The 20922-nt window shown below is 37.8% G+C and overlaps 1 protein-coding gene across 2 annotated transcripts in view; it reads right to left on the reverse strand.

The window, feature by feature from the left end:
• Positions 1 to 20922, reverse strand: part of SLC9C1 (solute carrier family 9 member C1) — a 114262-nt gene that overhangs the window by 51169 nt on the left and 42171 nt on the right. For both annotated transcript variants that reach the window (XM_059887888.1, XM_024994298.2), the window contains exons 11-14: positions 12377 to 12458; positions 10270 to 10436; positions 7408 to 7533; positions 2684 to 2781 (exon numbers count right to left, since the gene is read on the reverse strand). In XM_059887888.1, coding sequence (XP_059743871.1) covers positions 2684 to 2781; positions 7408 to 7533; positions 10270 to 10436; positions 12377 to 12458 — 473 coding nt within the window. The remainder of the gene's footprint in view (positions 1 to 2683; positions 2782 to 7407; positions 7534 to 10269; positions 10437 to 12376; positions 12459 to 20922) is intronic.

Here is a 20922-nt window from a genome sequence, read left to right on the forward strand (position 1 = left end):
GTTAAAATATTTGATTGAGCATCTATTATGCTTGATAAATGCATGGGGTAAACCATTAAAAAAATTTAATTAAAAAATTAAAAAAAATTGCGACTCTGTTTGCAAGACTTCTGAAGACTAGTGGAGTAAAAATATGCCAACGACAGTTGCAGTTAAGTGTAGTAAGTGTCCTGCACAGGTAATAAAGAGAAGGGCACTCTGGATCCACACAGGGGCCGTTTAATATAGTCCTGGGAAACCAGGAAACCCCAATTAATGTCTAAGTTAAGATGTGATCATTTCACAAGTTCCTGTGAATCCTAAAATTCTGTGATATCAGTGCATGTGATATTTTAACAGACTAAACTATCGTGTATATCAGGCTCCTGGGTTCCTATTCGATATGCTCTAAACATGTTCACTGTTTAGACTTGATTTAGGAAAACAGTATGATCTCTTTAACTGGATAGTGAGATAGCCTGGCTTTGAATCTGGGCTCTGTAATTAATTAGTCAAATAACCTTGGGTAAATTATTTAATCTCCCTGTGCCTCACTTTCCCCATTTGCAAAATAAAGGTAACAATAGCGCTTATAGGATTTTTACCACCTTGAAAGGGTAATACATGTAATATATTTAAAACTGTATGTGACATAAGACCATAAACATAATCTCTATTCAGAGTATTGTTTATTAGGTAGTTACACAGGTGCTTAGTACAGGTCCTGGAACCTCTGTTTAAACTCCCTACTCTTTTTATCTTTAGACTTGTTTCCTTGTCACAGGACACCCTCAACGCATGGGGTTACAGATAGGAATAATCAGCAAATGGTAGAATCAGCTCCAAGGCAGCCCAGCAAAGAAGCAAGTACTGAACTTAAGAGTAATTAAGAGAAACTTCTGCTCTGATTTGAAAGCCATTTCACTGATCTCAATATTCCCAGGGCTGGCATATAGTTTTGCACACATTTAGGATTCAATATTTATCTCATATATGTCCAAATGAAAATGTAATACATTTCAAAATTTGCCTTTGTTGTCTACTATGAACCATTTCAACCCTTAACCCCCTTTCCCCACAATTTACCTCCTTTTTGTATCCATTTACTCTGGGCCCTCAGAGGCAGATGCTGATTCTGCCTTTGTGGATTTTAAGAGGAAAAATCAAGGGAGTGGACTGAACTGCCCTATACTGTTTTATATGTGTTCCATACATGTTAACCTCTCCTGGACAATGCAGTGATAACACTTTCAGGTGTCATTTTCCATTCATTTAAAAATTTTGCTGTACACAATGCGTCTGTCTTTAAAGTATGACTCTGTTTTAAATTGATCACTTCTGCCCAGCCCTCTCCTTCTACTTCACTAACATCCATCAGGTCCCCTAAGTTTCTGGAGGGGCCCAGAGCAAGAAGGTAGGTTGGGGCTCTTGTATCATATATGGAAATATAATGTGATAATGATTTGTATGGCTAGGCTTGAAATTAAAACTCTTAGGCTCTTTGACAATCTGTACTTGCACTGCAATGGGAACATACCCCAGTGTCTGGTTGCTTCTCTTCCCACACAGGGCTTTATCTCTCACTACTAAACCTCAAGCCCAAAGAATGCTAAAGAACTGATGCTTTCAACTGTGGTGCTGAAGACATCTGAAAGTCCTTTGGACAGCGAGGAAAGCAAACCAGTCAATCTTAAGGGAAATCGACCCTGAATACTCATCGGAAGGACTAATGCTGAAGCTGAAGCTCCAGTAGTCTGGTCACCTGATGCAAACAGCCAACTCATTGGAAAAGTCCCTATTTCTGGGAAATATTGAGGGCAGAAGAAGAGGGCATCATAAGATGAGATGGTTGAATGGCATCATTGATGCAATGGACATGAACTTGGGCAAACTTCAGGAGATGGTGAAGGACAGGGAGGCTTGGCGTACTGCAGTCCATGGGGTTGCAAAGAGTTGGGTGACTGAACAACAACAAACCTCAAGCCAGTGTATGTGAGTAGACACCAGGCTGCCACATCTTAGGTTTTGAGGAGTGGACACCAAAGATCTGGTTTGCTTGTAAGATGATGATCTAGGGGAAAGGTCCAAGCAATCCTAGGACCATATGAGCAGGAAATTTTGGTGTTCATGGTACCAGAAGAGAGATCTAGAACAAGAAGGAATGTCTGGGTTTGGGGTGGTCACTACTGCAGCTGCACCGCAGTTTAACTCTTCCCTCTGCCCAACCATGTAGTCTTCCTCCTTCCTCAGGGGATGATCCGAGGGCACTCACTAATACGCTGACTCAGGAACTCACTGCTGGCTGTGGAGGCTCACATCCAAAGAAATCAATATAAATATGTCAAAAGAGGGTGTGCATTGGGAAGATGTGCCTGGAGGGTTGAAGGAAGTCTTTGACCTCAGCTAGGTGTCTAAAAGAAGAGTGGTTTACAACAGCTTAGCTTTAGGAGGGGGACAAAAGGAGAAAGAGAAAGTATCAGTCAGAGGAGCAGCTTGTTCAAATGCATAGAGGTGTGAGTGAGTGGAGCAAGTCTGGGAAACTGGAAGCAGGTGGCTTGGCCTGCTGGTGGAATGGAGAACAGGCAGTGGCTCGAACGCATCATATTGGATGATCTCAGATTACCAGACAAAAGCGGAAACTCACTCGCACAATTTCCTAAATGCAGTGGCTTAGAATAAAGCTTTCTCTTGAAATCATACTTACTCTACCATCTTCTCTCCAAAGCTTCCTGCTGCACCTACCAGCACCTGGATTGCGCTCTGGGACAGAGTCTCACTCCTGTATTGTCTCTGGTAGCTCGCCTAAAAGGAATGTTGAACCAAATTGTTATATAATATGGATCAGAGTGACAATTTATGGAAAAATAATCTATGAAAGAGAAGTCAAAACCCCAAAATAACAGTATCTTTATTAAAAAAATTTTTTTCAGTGGAGTCTAGACCATGAGGTCAGTGCAGAAGGTACATCTGAGCTTTGTGTGGAGTGAAATAGATTATGCAAGAAACTAGGTTCCTGATAGATGTTAATTACATTTTCAAAAATAAGTGGAGTTCTGTGGCCAAATAAGCATGGGAACTGCTGCAAACTACCCCCACCTTAGAAGTTTATAATACATATTTGAATTTTAAAGCCTCTGAGAAGTTTTACAGTAAGGGATCCTAGTTTATGTCTTTCTTTAACTTCACTTAGCCAAATATTTTGACAACAGAACTCTCTTGTCTCCAATCTATTCCCAGCATGAGATGACCTGCTGCTATGGTGCAAAATACATTCATTCATTCATTTATTTGGGCCATATACTGAGAGCCCACTCAGCTTCTGTGTGCTGAGCACTGTTGAGAATCTACTTCCTGATTTGGAACGTAAGATATGACTAAAGATTCCCGGTTCCGTAGAAGACATTCTGTTTGCACAATCTATGAATATTGAAGCATGTTTTGCTCTTGGAGGATACTAGGAAGGGATAGAACTAAATTTTAGGATGAAAGATCAACAAGCTAGTTGTCCATAATAACGAGAATTCAATAGAGGATCATTTCTTCTTAAACTTCATTAAAATACCTATAAAATAATGTAAATGTAAAATATTTTCAGTATTCTCAAAGACAAACACTGCAGTCTGTAGGGAAAATAAGAAAGCTTAAAGTAATATGGAACTCATGAAAGCTTAGCAACACAAGTAATTGACCAGTTCAATACTAGAAAAATGTTAATTCTTAAATGATCATTCGTACCAATTTGTAAGAATTTAGAGAATGGCTGATTCCTAAAAATAACTGCCATCTATGAGCTCCCTAATATACTATTGGATTAACGTGATAATTTTTGCTTTACATAAAATTATTTAATTCTTGCAACAGCTTTATGATGAAGGCATTCAAATCTGTATTTGATAGATGAGAAAGATGAGAATCCTCAAGGAGTTAAGCAGTTTTCTCAAGACCATATTAGAAACTCAGTTCTTTCTGAACTGAAAGCCTGTCCTCCCTTCCTCCGACTATACTGTGCTGTCTGTCCTTTGCCACCATCTTGCCATGCTATGTTCCCTCTTCACATGTACAGGAGCGGAGGAGATATTGCTCCCATTAACCTGAACTGGCTGAGATTTAAACAAAGAACTCTCAAAGCTTTGAAAACTATAATAGCCAACTGTTGGGAGCAGTGACTATTAGAATGGAGATTGCAGAAATCAAATCAACAAGCCAAGATACACGTGAAAATACATCTAGTACAAAGAAGGACTAAAAATGTACAAGGTGAGATGAGGATCTGGAGAATAGAACAGAGAGACTCAATGCACTTTGAAAATAGGACTTCTGGATTAAGACTTAACAGCACAAAATCAATGAAGATGTAATAGTAGAAATAGGGGAAAAAATTAATGGGAATAAATCAAAAAGATACAGAAAGCATGTATTATAGAAAACACAGGATATCACAGGAGGGGGAATCTAAGAGGTCATTTGGGTAGCATGTTTCTCCTTCTACAGATGGGGAAAATAAAGAAAAAAGAATAAGTTCTGAGCCGCATATCATATTAATAACGAAAGCAAGACTCAAAATGGAGTCTCCTGCATTGATTTTAAGGGTTCCTGAATACTATATTTTCCTCAAAATAAAACACCTTATGCTTAAGCTAATTTGAGTGGATTTTTTCCCCTTTTCTTTTTGCAGTGAAACAAATTCCTAAGACAATGCTGAACTTCCCTTTACCTTTGTAAACTATCTATTAAACTGTGCAGGTGAGCATAACCAAGATGTATTAAACAAGGGAGAAAGTTTTCAGTATCAGATCAGATCAGTCGCTCAGTCGTGTCCGACTCTTTGCGACCCCATGAATCGCAGCACGCCAGGCCTCCCTGTCCATCACCAACTCCCAGAGTTCACTCAGACTCACATCCATCGAGTCGGTTATGCCATCCAGCCATCTCATCCTCTGTCGTCCCCTTCTCCTCCTGCCCCCAATCCCTCCCAGCATCAGAGTCTTTTCCAATGAGTCAACTCTTCACATGAGGTGGCCAAAGTACTGGAGTTTCAGCTTTAGCATCATTCCTTCCAAAGAAATCCCAGGGCTGATCTTCTTCAGAATGGACTGGTTGGATGTCCTTGCAGTCCAAGGGACTCTCAAGAGTCTTCTCCAACACCACAGTTCAAAAGCATCAATTCTTTGGCGCTCAGCTTTCTTCACAGTCCAACTCTCACATCCATACATGACCATTGGAAAAACCGTACCTTGACTAGATGGACCTTCGTTGGTAAAGTAATGTCTCTGCTTTTGAATATGCTATCTAGGTTGGTCATAACTTTCCCTCCAAGGAGTAAGCGTCTTTTAATTTCATGACTGCAGTCACCATCTGTAGTGATTTTGGAGCCCAGAACAATAAAGTCTGACACTGTTTCCACTGTTTCCCCGTCTATTTCCCATGAAGTGATGGGACTGGATGCCATGATCTTCGTTTTCTGAATGTTGAGCTTTAAGCCAACTTTTTCACTCTCCACTTTCACTTTCATCAAGAGGCTTTTTAGTTCCTCTTCACTTTCTGCCATAAGGGTGGTGTCATCTGCATATCTGAGGTTATTGATATTTCTCCCGGCAATCTTGATTCCAGCTTGTGTTTCTTCCAATCCAGCGTTTCTCATGATGTACTCTGCATAGAAGTTAAATAAGCAGGGTGACAATATACAGCCTTGACGAATTTCTTTTCCTACTTAGAACCAGTCTGTTGTTCCATGTCCAGTTCTAACTGTTGCTTCCTGACCTGCATACAAATTTCTCAAGAGGCAGATCAGGTGGTCTGGTATTCCCATCTCTTTCAGAATTTTCCACAGTTTATTGTGATCCACACAGTCAAAGGCTTTGGCATAGTCAATAAAGCAGAAACAGATGCTTTTCTAGAACTCTCTTGCTTTTTCCATGATCCAGTGGATGTTGCCAATTTGATCTCTGGTTCCTCTGCCTTTTCTAAAACCAGCTTGAATATCTGAAAGTTCACGGTTCACATATTGCTGAAGCCTGGCTTGGAGAATGTTGAGCATTACTTTACTAGCGTGTGAGATGAGTGCAATTGTGCAGTAGTTTGAGCATTCTTTGGCATTGCCTTTCTTTGGGATTGGAATGAAAACTGACTTTTCCAGTCCTGTGGCCACTGCTGAGTTTTCCAAATTTGCTGGCATGTTGAGTGCAGCACTTTCACAGCATCATCTTTCAGGATTTGGAATAGCTCAATTGGAATTCCATCACCTCCACTAGCTTTGTTCGTAGTGATGCTTTCTAAGGCCCACTTGACTTCACATTCCAGGATGTCTGGCTCTAGGTGAGTGATCACACTATCATGATTATCTGGGTCGTGAAGATCTTTTTTGTACAGTTCTTCTGTGTATTCTTGCCATCTCTTCTTAATATCTTCTGCTTCTGTTAGGTCCATATCATTTCTGTTCTTTATGAAGCCTATCTTTGTATGAAATATTCCTTTGGTATCTCTGATTTTCTTGAAGGGATCCCTAGTCTTTCCCATTCTGTTGTTTTCCTCTATTTCTTTGCATTGATCGCTGAAGAAGGCTTTCTTATCTCTTCTTGATATTCTTTGGAACTCTGCATTCACATGCTTATATCTTTCCTTTTCTCCTTTGCTTTTCACTTCTCTTCTTTTCACAGCTATTTGTAAGGCCTCCCCAGACAGCCATTTTGCTTCTTTGCATTTCTTTTCCATGGGGACGGTCTTGATCCCTGTCTCCTGTACAATGTCACGAACCTCATTCCACAGTTCATCAGGCACTCTATCTATCACATCTAGGCCCTTAAATCTATTTCTCACTTCCACTGTATAATCATAAGGGATTTGATTTAGGTCATACCTGAATGGTCTAGTGGTTTTCCCTACTTTCTTCAATTTAAGTATAATTTTAGCTAATAACTTAAATTTTTCGTATAGTACCGGCACAAAAAACAGACAAGTAAATCAAAGAAACAGAGTAGAGACCCCAGAAATAAACCTATGCACCTATGGTCAATTAATCTATGACAAAGGAGGCAAGATTGGGGAAAAGACAGTGTCTAAGATAAGAGGTGCTAAGGAAGCTGGACAGCTGTATGTTGAAGGATGAGATTAGAACATTTTATCACACCATAGATAAAATACAAAAATAAATTCAAAATTAAAGGCCTAAATGTAAGACTGGAAACCACAGAACTCCTAGAAGAAAACACAGGCAGTACACTCTTTGACATAAATTGTAGCAACATTTTGGGGTCTCTGTCCAAAGGCAAAAACAAAAATAAACAAATGGGACCTAATTTAAACTTAAAAGCTTTTGCACAGCAAAGGAAACCATTGACAAAATGAAAAAATGTACTGAATGGAAAAAAATTTGCAAGTGATATAAACAACAGGCCAATAATTTTTAAAAATGGGTAATAAAATACTGACTATTTGTGCTGACAAGAGACGTCTGTTGGCCAACTCCATTGCTTCAATGTTGAGGTTATCATCTATTTCCTTGTTGCAGTGTTGACATTTCACTTTTTGATGTTCTTTTGTTTCTCCTTGGCCCAACTAAATAAAATACAGATCAAAACCAAATAATAGTACATGGACATTAATGTATCATTTAGCATAAACCTCAAGAAATTCAAATACCAGTTTGGTTTAAGAACTCACAGAAAATCTGCTAGTTACATAAAAATGTTCAGATGAGTTTTGCACTTACACAGTCATCTAGAAGGCTAAATAATTGCCAGTTTGTTGGGGAAAGAATTAGATCATATCTTTACCTTACAAAAACGACTACATTTTTTATCACACTTTAAACCACTGGTTCTGAAAGTGTGGTACCCCAGCTCTGTAGCATCACCTGGGTACTGTTAGAAAGGCACATTCTCAAAGCCTGCCACAGATCTGCTGAAGCAGAAACTGTCCTGTGTTTTTTAAACACATTCCATGATTCTGCTACAGCTAAAGTGTGACAACACTTGAAACTAACCACTCACAGTAGGATAACAAGTGAATGTGGCTGTTAGGAGATGGGAATATGGATACCTCCATTTTATAGACGAGAAAAGTTGAAGCTTAGATAAAATACACCTTTTATAAAAAATCACAAAGCTATTTATTAAGTAACAAAACTAAGATATGAACCCAGGTTTTCTGAGTCCAAGGCCAACATTCTATCTATAATACTAGAATATCTCTCATCTCTGCATCATAAAGAAGAGAACGTAGTTGTTTATTTATCTGCCTTCTGAAACAGATCAAATACCAGAGTTTGACCTTAACTTTGAGTTTGCATTAGAATTAGGTAGGTAAATGGATTAAAAATACATATTCCTCAGACCAACTGCATCAGAACCTCCTGGACAGAGGTTGGGAAATCAAGGCTATGTGCTCTGTCACTACAGTCATATCTGACTCTTTGCGATCACATGGATTGTAGCCCACCAGGCTCCTCTGTCCATGGGATTTCCCAGGAAAGAATACTGGAGTGGGTTGCCATTTCCTTCTCCAGGGGATCTTCCCCACCCAGGGATCGAACCAGAGTCTCCTGCATCAGCAGGTGGTCTCCTGCATTGTGGGCAGATTCATTACCGCTGAACCAGCAGGGATTCCATATTTTGAATAAGCTTTCCAGGTGATTCTAATGCAGCCAGGTTAGCAAAAGGCCAGAGTTAGATACTGAGAACTACTATAAAAAAAATCCTTAGATTTGGTACTTTTCTTAACCAGAAATCCTATCAATATTTCCGCAAACATAGGACTTGATTCTGGACCTCCATCTGAAGCCTCAAGCACCTCTTACAGGATATAAAATGGAGTTTTGCAAATCCTATTTCATAGCAACCAATTATGTCCACACTCTTAGCAGTTGTCCCCTCATATTGTGTGATGCAGAAAAATAGCAGTGAAAATTGGACACGCATGTTTTAAAATTATTAAATTAAAAATTAAAAAAAAAAAAAGAAAATTGGACACGATAGGCAATGACAAACCAGAAAAAGCAATGAGCAGATCACAGGACAACTTTTATTATTCCTCCAGTAGTCATGACTGCTGATGAATTATGTTCTCATATATGAATAAGAAGTCTGACCATGGAGATTCTAAAGTATGTCTCAGAAGCAGGAGGTGATATTTCATGATATCTATATCTTATGATGTGTGTGTGTGTGTGTGTTAGTTACTCAGTCGTGTCTGACTCTCTGTGATACTAGCTTTTAATTCTATTTTATGATAAAAATGTAACAGTAACCATAAACCAAGGCTTAGCAAGTACTTCAATATATAATAGCCTAAATAAATACTGAATAAATGCTGTCCATCCTCAGTCTAGCAAAAAAAATCTAGCTGTTTTCTAAAGCTCACTCTTTTCTTTTTATACTATCTTTTTAAAGTAGCTCTAATATACTATTCTTTCTTTTGAATTTACAATATTCAGTTCAGTTCAGTCACTCAGCTGTGTCTGACTCTTTGCAACCGCATGGACTGCAGCATGCCAGGCTTCCCTGTCCATCACCAACTCTCAGAGCTTGCTCAAACTCATGTCCATCGAGTTAGTGATGCCATCCAGGCATCTCATCCTCTGTATGCCTCTTCTCCTCCTTCCTTCAATCTTTCCCAGCATCTGGGTCTTTTCTGATCAGTCAGTTCTTCTCATCAGGTGGCCAAAGTATTGGAGCTTCAGCTTCAGCATCATTCCTTCTAATGAATATTCAGGACTGATTTCCTTTAGGATTAACTGGTTTGCTCTCCTTCAGTCCAAGGGACTTTCAAGAGTCTTCTCCAACACCACAGTTCAAAAGTATCAATTCTTCAGAGCTCAGCTTTCTTTATAGTCCAACTCTCACATCCATACATGACTACTGGGAAAACAATACACATTTGCTATATACTCAAAGTGTGTGTTGGGAGGGGGGAGTCTTCCCTGCTAGCTCAGACAGTAAAGAATCTGCCTTCCAATGCAGGAGACCCAGGTTCTATCCTTAGGTAGGGAAGATCCCACGGAGAAGGGAATGGCTACCTACTCCAGTATTCTTGCTTGGAGAATCCCATGGACAGAGGAGCCTGGTAGGCTACAGTCTATGGGGTTGCAAAGAGTTGGACATGACTGAGCAATTAACACTCACTTTTCACTTTCATATACCCAAAAGGGTTGTCACTTCTACTTTGTCTCACAGTGATCATAAAATTCCCTAAGAATTCTGAATTAACATTTATAACATTCATACTTATGATGAATCATATCCACTTTGAAGGAATAAACAGAAGACATTACTTTAAAAAATACTACTTGCTTACTGCATATGGGTTTTGAAGTATAATTGTTTTCTCAACTATGTTCCAATCTGCATTAGCAAGATCTCTGTCAAATTTGAGTGCAGAGGCTACGGATTTGGTTAGTTCTTGAAAGTGTTGAAATGTATAATACAGTGATTTATACTTTGTTGATGTGACATCACGAAGACCTTTGATAAAAAGAACACATTTTATAAATAGTGGATATCATTTTGATAGTATGTACAGAATATATGCACATATACACACATAAATGTGTAGGAGATACATGCGTAGGAGGTATAGATATACATATATGTACACAGAAATATATGCACTTATATTTATTTCCTATGTATATGTAAGATCATATATATATTTGATATATATTTATTTATCTCCAGATATATATAGTTGACCTTTGAACAATATGGGATTCAGGGACGTCAACCCTCCATGCAGTTGAAAATCTGCCTATAAGTTTGCAGTTTTCCCTCGATATCTGTGGTTCTGCATCCTCAGATTCAATAAACTGAGGTTCGGGTTGTACTGAAGTACATATGAAAAAAATTCACATCCACTTATAAGTGGACTGACATAGTTCAAATTCATTTTGATCAAGGATCAGTGATAATATATACTATATATACAGACCTCGTTAAGGTTTGAAGGACTCTTACTATCAAACACAGATTTCCTTTTTTTGAGACATAGAAGTTTCTTCGAAAAGCAATAATATTCCATGAGCAAATGTTCACTTTTCTCAGTACAAGTAAACAGATGCTCTACAATAAGAATTTTAGGTTTATTTAGCTACTAAGTAGAACATCTGAAGGGCTTCCCTGGTGTCTCAGTGATAAAGAATCTGCTTGCCATGCAGAAGACGTGGGTTCGACCCCTGGGCTGGGGAGATCCCTTGGAGAAGGAAATGGTGACCCACTCCACTATTATTATTTTTTTTTTTTCCCACTCCACTATTTTTGCCTGGGAAATCCCATGGACAGGATCTGATACTCTGCAAAATGTTACCTCTTTAATCTGTTCTTCTCATTTTACTATGTTAAGGCCCAGAAAAGGAAAAAGTAAATGGTAAAAAGGATATGGTTGCAAACATGAGAATGAAAATTCAATATTACCCATAAAGATGAAATTTAAGATTGGTTAAGAAAATGCCACATGAATGAAACAGAAAGGGTGATAGAGCAGTGAAGAGTAAAGTGGATTAAAAGCACTAGAGGAATTTATTTTTAGTTTGTTAACTGCCATTACTGAGTTGTGTGATCTTAGACAAGGAATTTTAACTCTTTAGATTTCAATTTTTGGATTGTTAAAAAGTAGGAGGTTGAAACAGTCATACTGCATAAAGCAGTTGCCTCCTAAAACTGGTATTTCTGCTTCTACTCTCTTCATAGGCCCCAGTCAGCTATCCAGAGTTGTCTTTTTAAGGACCTTATTCATAAAATTACACTTACTTGCTTAAAACCAACCAAGAAATCCATTTACCTCTTAGAATAGAATCTTGAAATTCAAGGTCTTTCATGATCTAGCTCTTTCCCTACCTCTCCCACCTGGACTTCCTCCACTGTTGACATAGTTCTCGAAGGTTCCAGAACCTTACCTTCTTTCCTTGAACACGCTTGGTTTCTAACTTCCTCAGGAATCTACCACATGTTGTATTTCTACTTTCTTTGTATGTGGTGTGAGTACTTTCATGCACCAATGACATTCTGATATTACCTTATATGACTTGCTTACAGTCTGTCTCTCCTCTGTCTAATTATCTTCAACAATTCAGACTTGTCTGTCTTCATAATGCATCACTATCAGTTAGAATAGTGCCTGGCATGTAAGAGGCTCTTAATAAAAAGTTTGTGGAATAATTAAATAGACATTGTATTATTTCACTTAAACTGGACTAATGTAGATAAGTAATCTTATTTATAAGATTATTGCTTATTGGCCTAATGAACTTATCGGCTTTAATGATTCATGTGACTTTATATTGAGATCCAATTTCCTTTTCAATTAGACACCTTTGATTTGTATTTATATGGCTTCCTTCTTCATTATTAGCAATTCTTTAGTATATTTGGAATATTTTTCTTTTTACTCAAGAATTAGCAGGGCTTACCAAGTTTAGTAACTGCCATTGGCAAAATAAATCTATTAACAATCAAGCTAATCAAGGATACTGACACTCCATGAAATAATATCTGGAATAGAAAAACAAACCAGAATAAGTTTCATCATAATTTCATGTAATATACTCTATATTTACCAGTGTGAATTAAGCTAAGTTGTACTGTGTCAATATTTGGGAAATATAATGACTTGCTTTGACAAGTATTTATATACTTATAAAGACATTAGGAAAAAAATTTTGTTCTTAATTTCAATTTCTGAACTTCTTGCATCTTGGGAATATCCCTGTACTTTATCAATTCTCATCCACCACATACACTTCCATGTACATAGCCATGCAGTTCTCTGTTCAACATTACCAGCACATCTGTGTTAAATATTTCTCTCCACCTAGAAGAAACAATACAAGGCATTGGTATGTTTGTTCTACCACATACTTTGCCTTTCTGGTATCCCTTCATTATCAGAAAAAAAGTGAAAGTGAAGTTGCTCAGTCATGTCTGACTCTTTGCAACCCCATGGACCATACAGTCCATGGAATTCTCCAGGCCAGAATGCCGGAGTTGACAACCTTTCCCTTCTCCAGGGGGGTCTTCCCATCCAGGGATCGAACCCAGGTCTCCCACATTGCAGGCGGATTCTTTACCATCATTACCAGAAGGGAGGAGCAGTTGATGCCTTTGCTGTCACTTTTTTTTTTCTCCTCTTATATCTCAAGTTAGTCTCCACAGACAGATGCAGAAACACTTCTCAGTCTGATATTACATATTTCCATTGATTTATGGAAATCTAACTTCCAGAATTTATTTTAAACTCTTAGCCAGTCCTCTATTCTTTGGCTACAGATGGAAGTTAGAGACAGAATGTGAAACACACCAGAGGCTTTCATGGCTGCACACTATGATTACTTGAGAAATTTTAAATATTGGTGCACAGGATGCTCTCACTGAATATTCTGATTTAATTCCTCAAGGGGGCCACCCCAACAATGGTCATTAGGAAAACCAAGGTATAATCTACACAGAATGAAATGTACTTGTGTATCTGATCAGTTTTGACAGTGCATACACCCATATTACCCTCAATCCTTTCACGATGTATAATATTCTCATATCCTCTAAATTTCCCCAGGGCTGCTCCAATCAATCCTCACCAGACAAGAGACAACCACTGTTTCTATTTTTATAGATGGGATACACCAATTCTAAAACCTTCAATTAAGCTGAATATTATGTTTTTCATTGTAGTTTTAATTTGCATTTCCCTAGAGTAATGATGTTGAGCATTTTAATATACTTAGTGGTATATACATTTCCTTTTGAAATATTTGTTCAACTCTTTTACCTGTTTTTAAAATTGGGTTGCTTTTTTGTTACAAAATTGTAGAAATTTTGAAAATTATATTCTGGATAGAAGTGTGTTGTCATATAGATGGACAACAGACACTCAGTATTGCCAGTTATTAGAAAAATGCAAATTGAAACTACATTGACATATTACCTCACACCAGTCAGAATGCTGCTGCTGCTAAGTCACTTCAGTCATGTCCAACTCTGTGTGACCCTATAGATGCAGCCCACAGGCTTCCCCGTCCCTGGGATTCTCCAGGCAAGAACACTGGAGTGGGTTGCCATTTCCTTCTCCAATGCATGAAAGTGAAAAGTGAAAGTGAAGTCACTCAGTCGTGTCCGACTCCCAGCGACCCCATGGACTGCAGCCTACCAGGCTCCTCCATCCATGGGATTTTCCAGGCAAGAGTACTGGAGTGGGGTGCCATTGCCTTCTCCACCAGTCAGAATAGCCATGGTTAAAAAGTCTATGAATAATAAGTGCTGGAAAGAGTGTGGAGAAAAAGGAACCCTCCTACACGGTTGGTGGGAATATATCAATAAATTGGTGAGGCCACTATGGAGAACAGTATGGACATTTCTTAAAAAACTAAAAATTGAGTTACTATATGATTCTGCAATCCCATTCCTGGATATATACCTGGAGAAAACTCAAAGTCAAAAATACTTGTGCCCCAGTGTTTACTGCAGCACTATGTATGACAGCCAAGATGGAAGCAACCTAAATGTCCATTGGCAGATAAAAGGATAAAGAAAATGTGGTACATATATATGGTGGAATATTACTCAGCCATAAGAATGAATGAAATAACAGTAAGTTCAGTAACATGTATAGACCTAGAGATTAACATACTAAATGAAATAAATCAAAGACAAATATATGATATCACTTATATGTAGAATCTAAAAAAGCTACAGAAAATGTGCATATCAGATATATGATATATGTATTATGAGTACTTCCTCTCAGTTTGTGACCACTTTCCTTATCCATTTCAAAAGTTATCTTTTGATAAGCAAACATTTTTAAAGTTGAGAACTCCAATTATTACTGTTTTTTGTTTTAAAACCTTTTGTCTATTCCAAGGCTGCAAAGGTATTCTCTTGTTTTCTTCCAGAAGCTTTAGCGTTTTTCATTTTATTTAGACTATGATCCATCTCCAATCAGTTTTACATATGGTGTGAGGTAAAAAATAAAAGATTTTACTTTTATTTATATTATAACTGGAATTTTGTACCTTTAGACTGCCTTTATCCATTTCCTCTATCTCCACTTATCATCTATGGAAATCACTAATATGTTCTCTCGTTCTATGAGTTCAGTTTTTGTAGATTTTACAAACACTTTTTTGAATGTTACACTAAAATTTATGAACATATTTTTGGATGAATACTTGACCATAATGTCTTATATTTCTTATATATTTAAAATTAATTGGCTATATATTTTTAAAGAATTTTTGCATCATGTTTAATCAGTGGTTTAATCAGTTTATTGTTTGTAATTATCATTGTTGGTGGTTAGTATCACACTGGGCTGGCCACATGAAATAAGAAAGTGTTTCATCATTCTCTATTTTATGAGAGAGTTTGTTTAGAATTGTTATAATTTATTCATTAAATGTTTGGAAGAATTCACTGGTCAAGCCATCTAGGCTTCTAGCTTATGAGAAAGTTTTAATTTATATATATAATTTCTTTAACACATAGAGGGCTATTAAGATTTTATATTTTCTTTTGAGTCAGTTTAGGTACATTGTGTTTTTTGAGGAATTTAACCACTTTCACCTAAGGTGTTGAGTTATTTGGACAAAAGTTATGTATAGTTTTTATTTGTTACTCCTTTAATAGCTGTACAATTTATAGTTATGGTCTTTTTCATGACTGATATCAATCATTTGTTTCTTCTTTCTTTCTTCCTCTCGTGTTCTTTTTTAATGTTTAACATTTTAAGATAGTTGTAGATTCACATACAGTCTTAAGAAATAGGTCCTGTGTAATGTTTAGCCAGTTGCCCCCAAAGGTAACATTTTTCAAAGCTATAGTAGAGTATCACAACCAGGATATTGACAATGACTCAGTCAAGATACAGAACAGTTCTTTTACCATAAGTATTCCTCATGTTGCCTTTTATAGTCACTTTTATTTCCCTCATGTCCCCATCTCTTTATTCCTGGCAACCACTAGTTCAGTTCAGTTCAGTCACATCTGACTCTTTGCAACTCCATGGACTGCAGCATGCCAGGCCTCCCTGTCCATGAACTACCATAGCTTGCTCAATCTCATCCTCTGTTGTCCCCTTCTTCTCCTGCCTTCAATCTTTCCTAGCATCAGGGTCTTTTCTGATAGTTTTTCACATCAAGTGGCCAAAGTATTGGCGCTTCAGCTTCAGCATCAGTCCTGAATATTCAGGACTGTTTTTCTTTAGGATTGATTCGTTTGATCTTCCTAAAGTCCAAGGGACTCTCAAGAGTCTTCTCCAACACCACAGTTCAAAAGCATCAATTCTTCGACACTCAGCTTTCTTTAAGGTCCAACTCTAACATCCATACGTGACTACTGGAAAAATCATAGCTTTGACTAGATGGACATTTGTCAGCAAAGTAATGTCTCTGGTTTTTAATATGCTGTCTAGGTTGGTTATAACTTTTCTTTCAAGGAGCAAGCGTCTTTTAATTTCATGGCTGCAGTCACCATCTGCAGTGATTTTGGAGCCCAATAAAATAAAGTCTGTCACAGTTTCCATTGTTTCCCCATCTATATGCCATGAAGTGGTGGGACCGGATGCCATGATCTTGGTTTTTTAAATGTTGAATTTTAAGCCAACTTTTTCACTCTCCTCTTTCACTTTCATCAAGGGGCTCTTCAGTTCCTATTCTAATCACTAATCTGTTCTCAATTTCTATATTTTTGTCTGGCAACCACTCATCCGTTCTCAACTTCTACATTTTCATAAGAATGTTATATAATTCAAATCATGAAGTATGTATTCTGTTTTGAATAATTCTCTGGAGATTTATCAAAGTTGTTGCTACAATGTATTAAAGATTTACCTACTGAAAGACATCTGAATTGTTTCCAGATGTCTGGTTATTATAAATATAGCTACTATAAAAATTCATGTACAGGTGTGTGTAGACATAAATTTTCCTTTTCCAGGCTAAATCCCTGGGACAGCAATTGCTGTATGGTAGTTGCATATGTAACTGCCAAATTCTTTTGTTTATTATTTATTTTTAATTGGGGGATAATTGCTTTACAATGTTGTGTTGCTTGCCAAATTCTTTCCCAGAGTGACTGTACTATTTGATATTCCTACTAGCAATCTATGAGTGGTCAGTTTCTCTGCATTCTTACCAGCATTTGGTGTCATCACCATATTTTATTTTAGTCCTTCTAATAGATGGTATCTTTGTTTTCTCAGTTGGCATGTCCCCAGTGTGAAGAGTTGACTCATTGGAAAAGACTCTGATGCTGGGAGGGATTGAGGGCAGGAGGAGAAGAGGATGACAGAGGATGAGATGGCTGGATGGCATCACTGACTCGATGGACGTGAGTCTGAGTGAACTCCAGGAGCTGGTGATGGACAGGGAGGCCTGGCGTGCTGCAGTTCATGGGGTCGCAAAGAGTCAGACACGACTGAGTGACTGAACTGAATGGCTAATGACACTGACCACCTTTTTTATCCTTATTGGTCATCTGTATGTCCCCTTCAGTGAAATGTCTCTTTCTGTATTCTGTGTGTTGTACTGTTAAAAGTTTTCAATTTTGAAGAAGTGTAATTTCTTTTTTTTTTCTTTTCTGGATTATGCTCTTGGTATCTTTGTGTTACGATAGGTCCTAAAGATTTTACCCCAAGTTTAAAAAATTTTTTCTGGCTTTACATTTTATATTTAATTCTGTGATTCACTTTGAATTAATATTTGTAGAAGCAGTGAGACTTAGGTCTAGGTTCTTCTCTTTTTTTTCATATATGAATGTCCCATTCTTAAGCACCATTTTTAAGACATCATCTATTGAATTACTTTTGTATATTTATCAAAAATTGTTGGGGATATTTGTGTGAATCTATTTATGAGTTCTCTATCCTGTCCCATGTTTCTCTCTCTCTCTGGCAATACTACATAATCTCCATGGCTGTAATAATACCTTAAAACTGGGTATACTGATTCTTCCCATTTATTTTTTTCTTTCAAAATTGGTTTTGTTATTTTAGTTCCTTTGCTTTTTATTATTGAATGATTGTACATGGCATTGTGTCTTTAATTTTTGATTCCTTGAATCAATTGCTGGTATATAGAAATATATTTGATTATTTATACTTATATCTTGAGGCCATACTAAATTCACTTATTAGTTCTAGGAAGGTTTTTTCCCTCTTCTTTTTGAAGACCCTTGGAATTCTATATAGATAATCATACTATCTGCAATAGGAATATTTTATCTCTTCCTTTTGAATATTCATGTTTTTTTTTCTCCTTTTTGGTCTTATGGAGCAAGATAGAATTTCTATCATGATGCTCAGTAAAAAGAATGAAGGTAGAGATTCTTGATTGTTCATTAATTAGTTGAGACATTCTTGGATTGTTCCCAATTATAAGGAGAAAGCATCTTTCACTATTAATTATAATGTTACTTGCAGATTTTTTTGTAGGTGTTCTTTATCTACTTTAGGAAATTCCCTCTTATTTCTACTTTTTGAGAGGTTTATCATAAATGGATATTGATTTTTGTTTGCTAAGTGATTTTTCTTCATCAGTTGGTATGATTCTATAAATGTCAATTAGATCCTGTTGGTTGATGGTGTTGCTTAGTTCTTTCATATCCTTGCTAATTTTTTTAGTAGTTCTAGCTTCCCTCATGGCTCAGTGGTTAAGAATTTGCCTGCTAATGTAGGAGATGTGAAATTAGGTTGGGAAGATCCCTTAGAGAGGGAAATGGCAACCCATTCCAGTATTCTTGCCTGGGAAATCCCATGGACAGAGGAGTTTGGTGGGCTAAAGCCCATGGGGTTACAATAGAGTCAGACACCACTTAGTGACTAAACAAACAAACAAAAATACTTCACTAAACAAATTATGGAAAGGAGTGTTAAAGTCTCCAAGTGTAGTTTGTCTATTTCTCCTTAGCTCTCCGTTTTTGCTTCATATATTCTATACACTTGTTTGGAACATATTCAATCCAGTCACTTAACTTGTGAGTAGTAGAGACAGGATTAAGTTAATAATTTAAGCTTTCATTGTAATGCCTCTTTTTTAGTATTAATAAATTAGCTGTAGGAGTCACCCAAATTGAACTAAAGAAGGACTGCTAATTTCTTCTCACCTAGTTGCCACTACTAAAACGTCCCTCGAAATGATTTGATTGACCAAAGTGTTATTTCGAAAGATGTCTACATGGCATCATCGTCATCGTCATCAGAACTCAGATTTACTGTACATTTACTAGATGCTTGGAGAAGGAAATGGCAACCCACTCCAGTGTTCTTGCCTGGAGAATCCCAGGGATGGGGGAGCCTGGTGGGCTGCCGTCTATGGGGTCGCACAGAGCCGGACACGACTGAAGCAACTTAGCAGTAGCAGTACTAGATGCTAAACAATGTGTTAAGCTTTTTATGTATATTTTCAATTTCTCATAAGAACCCTTTGAGACAGTAGAGACAGTAAGATCGCCAGATAGGTCTGGCTCATACCAGTTTGTGAATGCCAATCATTACATTTTCAGGAAGTTTATAGGCTGACTTATGTTTTGTTGGTGCCAATGATTATGGAACAGAAATTTGGCAAACACTCCCCCTTTCCAAGATAGTTACCTGTTAAATATTTGCTAGTAAACCATTGGTACTATTGCAGACTGCTTTGGAATGAGGAAACAGACACATGGCATGGGGTGGGGGATCGGAATTAAATAACTTGTGGATGACCACACAATAAATAGCAATTAAAAATTTCAGAACCCAGATCCAAGTGCAATGTTCATCATTACACTGGTCAGGATGTATGATGATGACACTGATTTTGATTATCCAGACAAAGTGGAAATTAGTTAAAAGGAAAGAAGGGTGTGAATGTGTTCGTTGTACAGTCATGTCCGACTCTTTGAAACCCCATGAGTTGGGGCCCACCAGGCTCATCTGTCCATGGGAATTTCCAGGCAAGAATACTGGAGTAGGTTGCCATTCCCTTCTCCAGGGGATCGTCCTAACCCAGGGATCGAACCGGAGTCTCCTGCATTGCAGGTGGATTCTTTACCATCTGAGCCACTAGGGACGACTAAAAGAAGGAGGAGGTCATGTAATGTTAGATATTTTGGGTTTTAAAGCAGTCTTTGAATATTTAGTTTTTTTAAACGCTTGATTATTATTTACTTAGATACATAATAATAACCTGGAGAAGGCAATGGCACCCCACTCCAGTACTCTTGCCTGGAAAATCCCATGGACAGAGGAGCCTGGTAGGCTGCAGTCCATGGGGTCGCTAAGAGTCTGACACGACTGAGCAACTTCACTTTCACTTTTCACTTTCACGCATTGGAGAAGGAAATGGCAACCCACTCCAGTGTTCTTGCCTGGAGAATCCCAGGGACGGCGGAGCCTGATGGGCTGCCGTCTGTGGGGTCGCACAGAGTCGGACACGACTGAAGTGACTTAGCATTAGCATAATAATAACCTTGACACGGTTCCCTTTACTCTTAGAATTTATGTTAAAAAAAAACTAACAATGGAAGTGTTAGATGTGTTGTGATGTCTACATAGAATATTTCTTAAAGAGTTCCTTGAAATTATCTTGAGATGTGGTAGAGGGATAGTCACACTTTATGTTCTATTGGGCAGAGTTTGGGGGATCTATCTTAAGAGATAACTTCCCTTGATAATTATTATGTTTTGGTTTCTAGATGTGGCTTTATAAAGTTACAGAATACAATACAGCCATTCATAAATAGGTTTCTGCTTTTAAGTAGGTATTGCTGCTGCTGCTGCTGCTAAGTCGTTTCAGTCGTGTCCGACTCTGTGCAACCCCATAGACATCAGCCCATGAGGCTCTGCCGTCCCTGGGATTCTCCAGGCAAGAACACTGGAGTGGGTTGCCATTTCCTTCCCCAATGCATGAAAGTGAAAAGTGAAAGTGAATGGACTGTAGCCTACCAGGCTCCTCCGCCCATGGGATTTTCCAGGCAAGAGTACTGG

This window comes from Bos taurus, chromosome 1 (assembly GCF_002263795.3).
Source record: "Bos taurus isolate L1 Dominette 01449 registration number 42190680 breed Hereford chromosome 1, ARS-UCD2.0, whole genome shotgun sequence".
NCBI classification, from domain to species: domain Eukaryota; kingdom Metazoa; phylum Chordata; class Mammalia; order Artiodactyla; family Bovidae; genus Bos; species Bos taurus.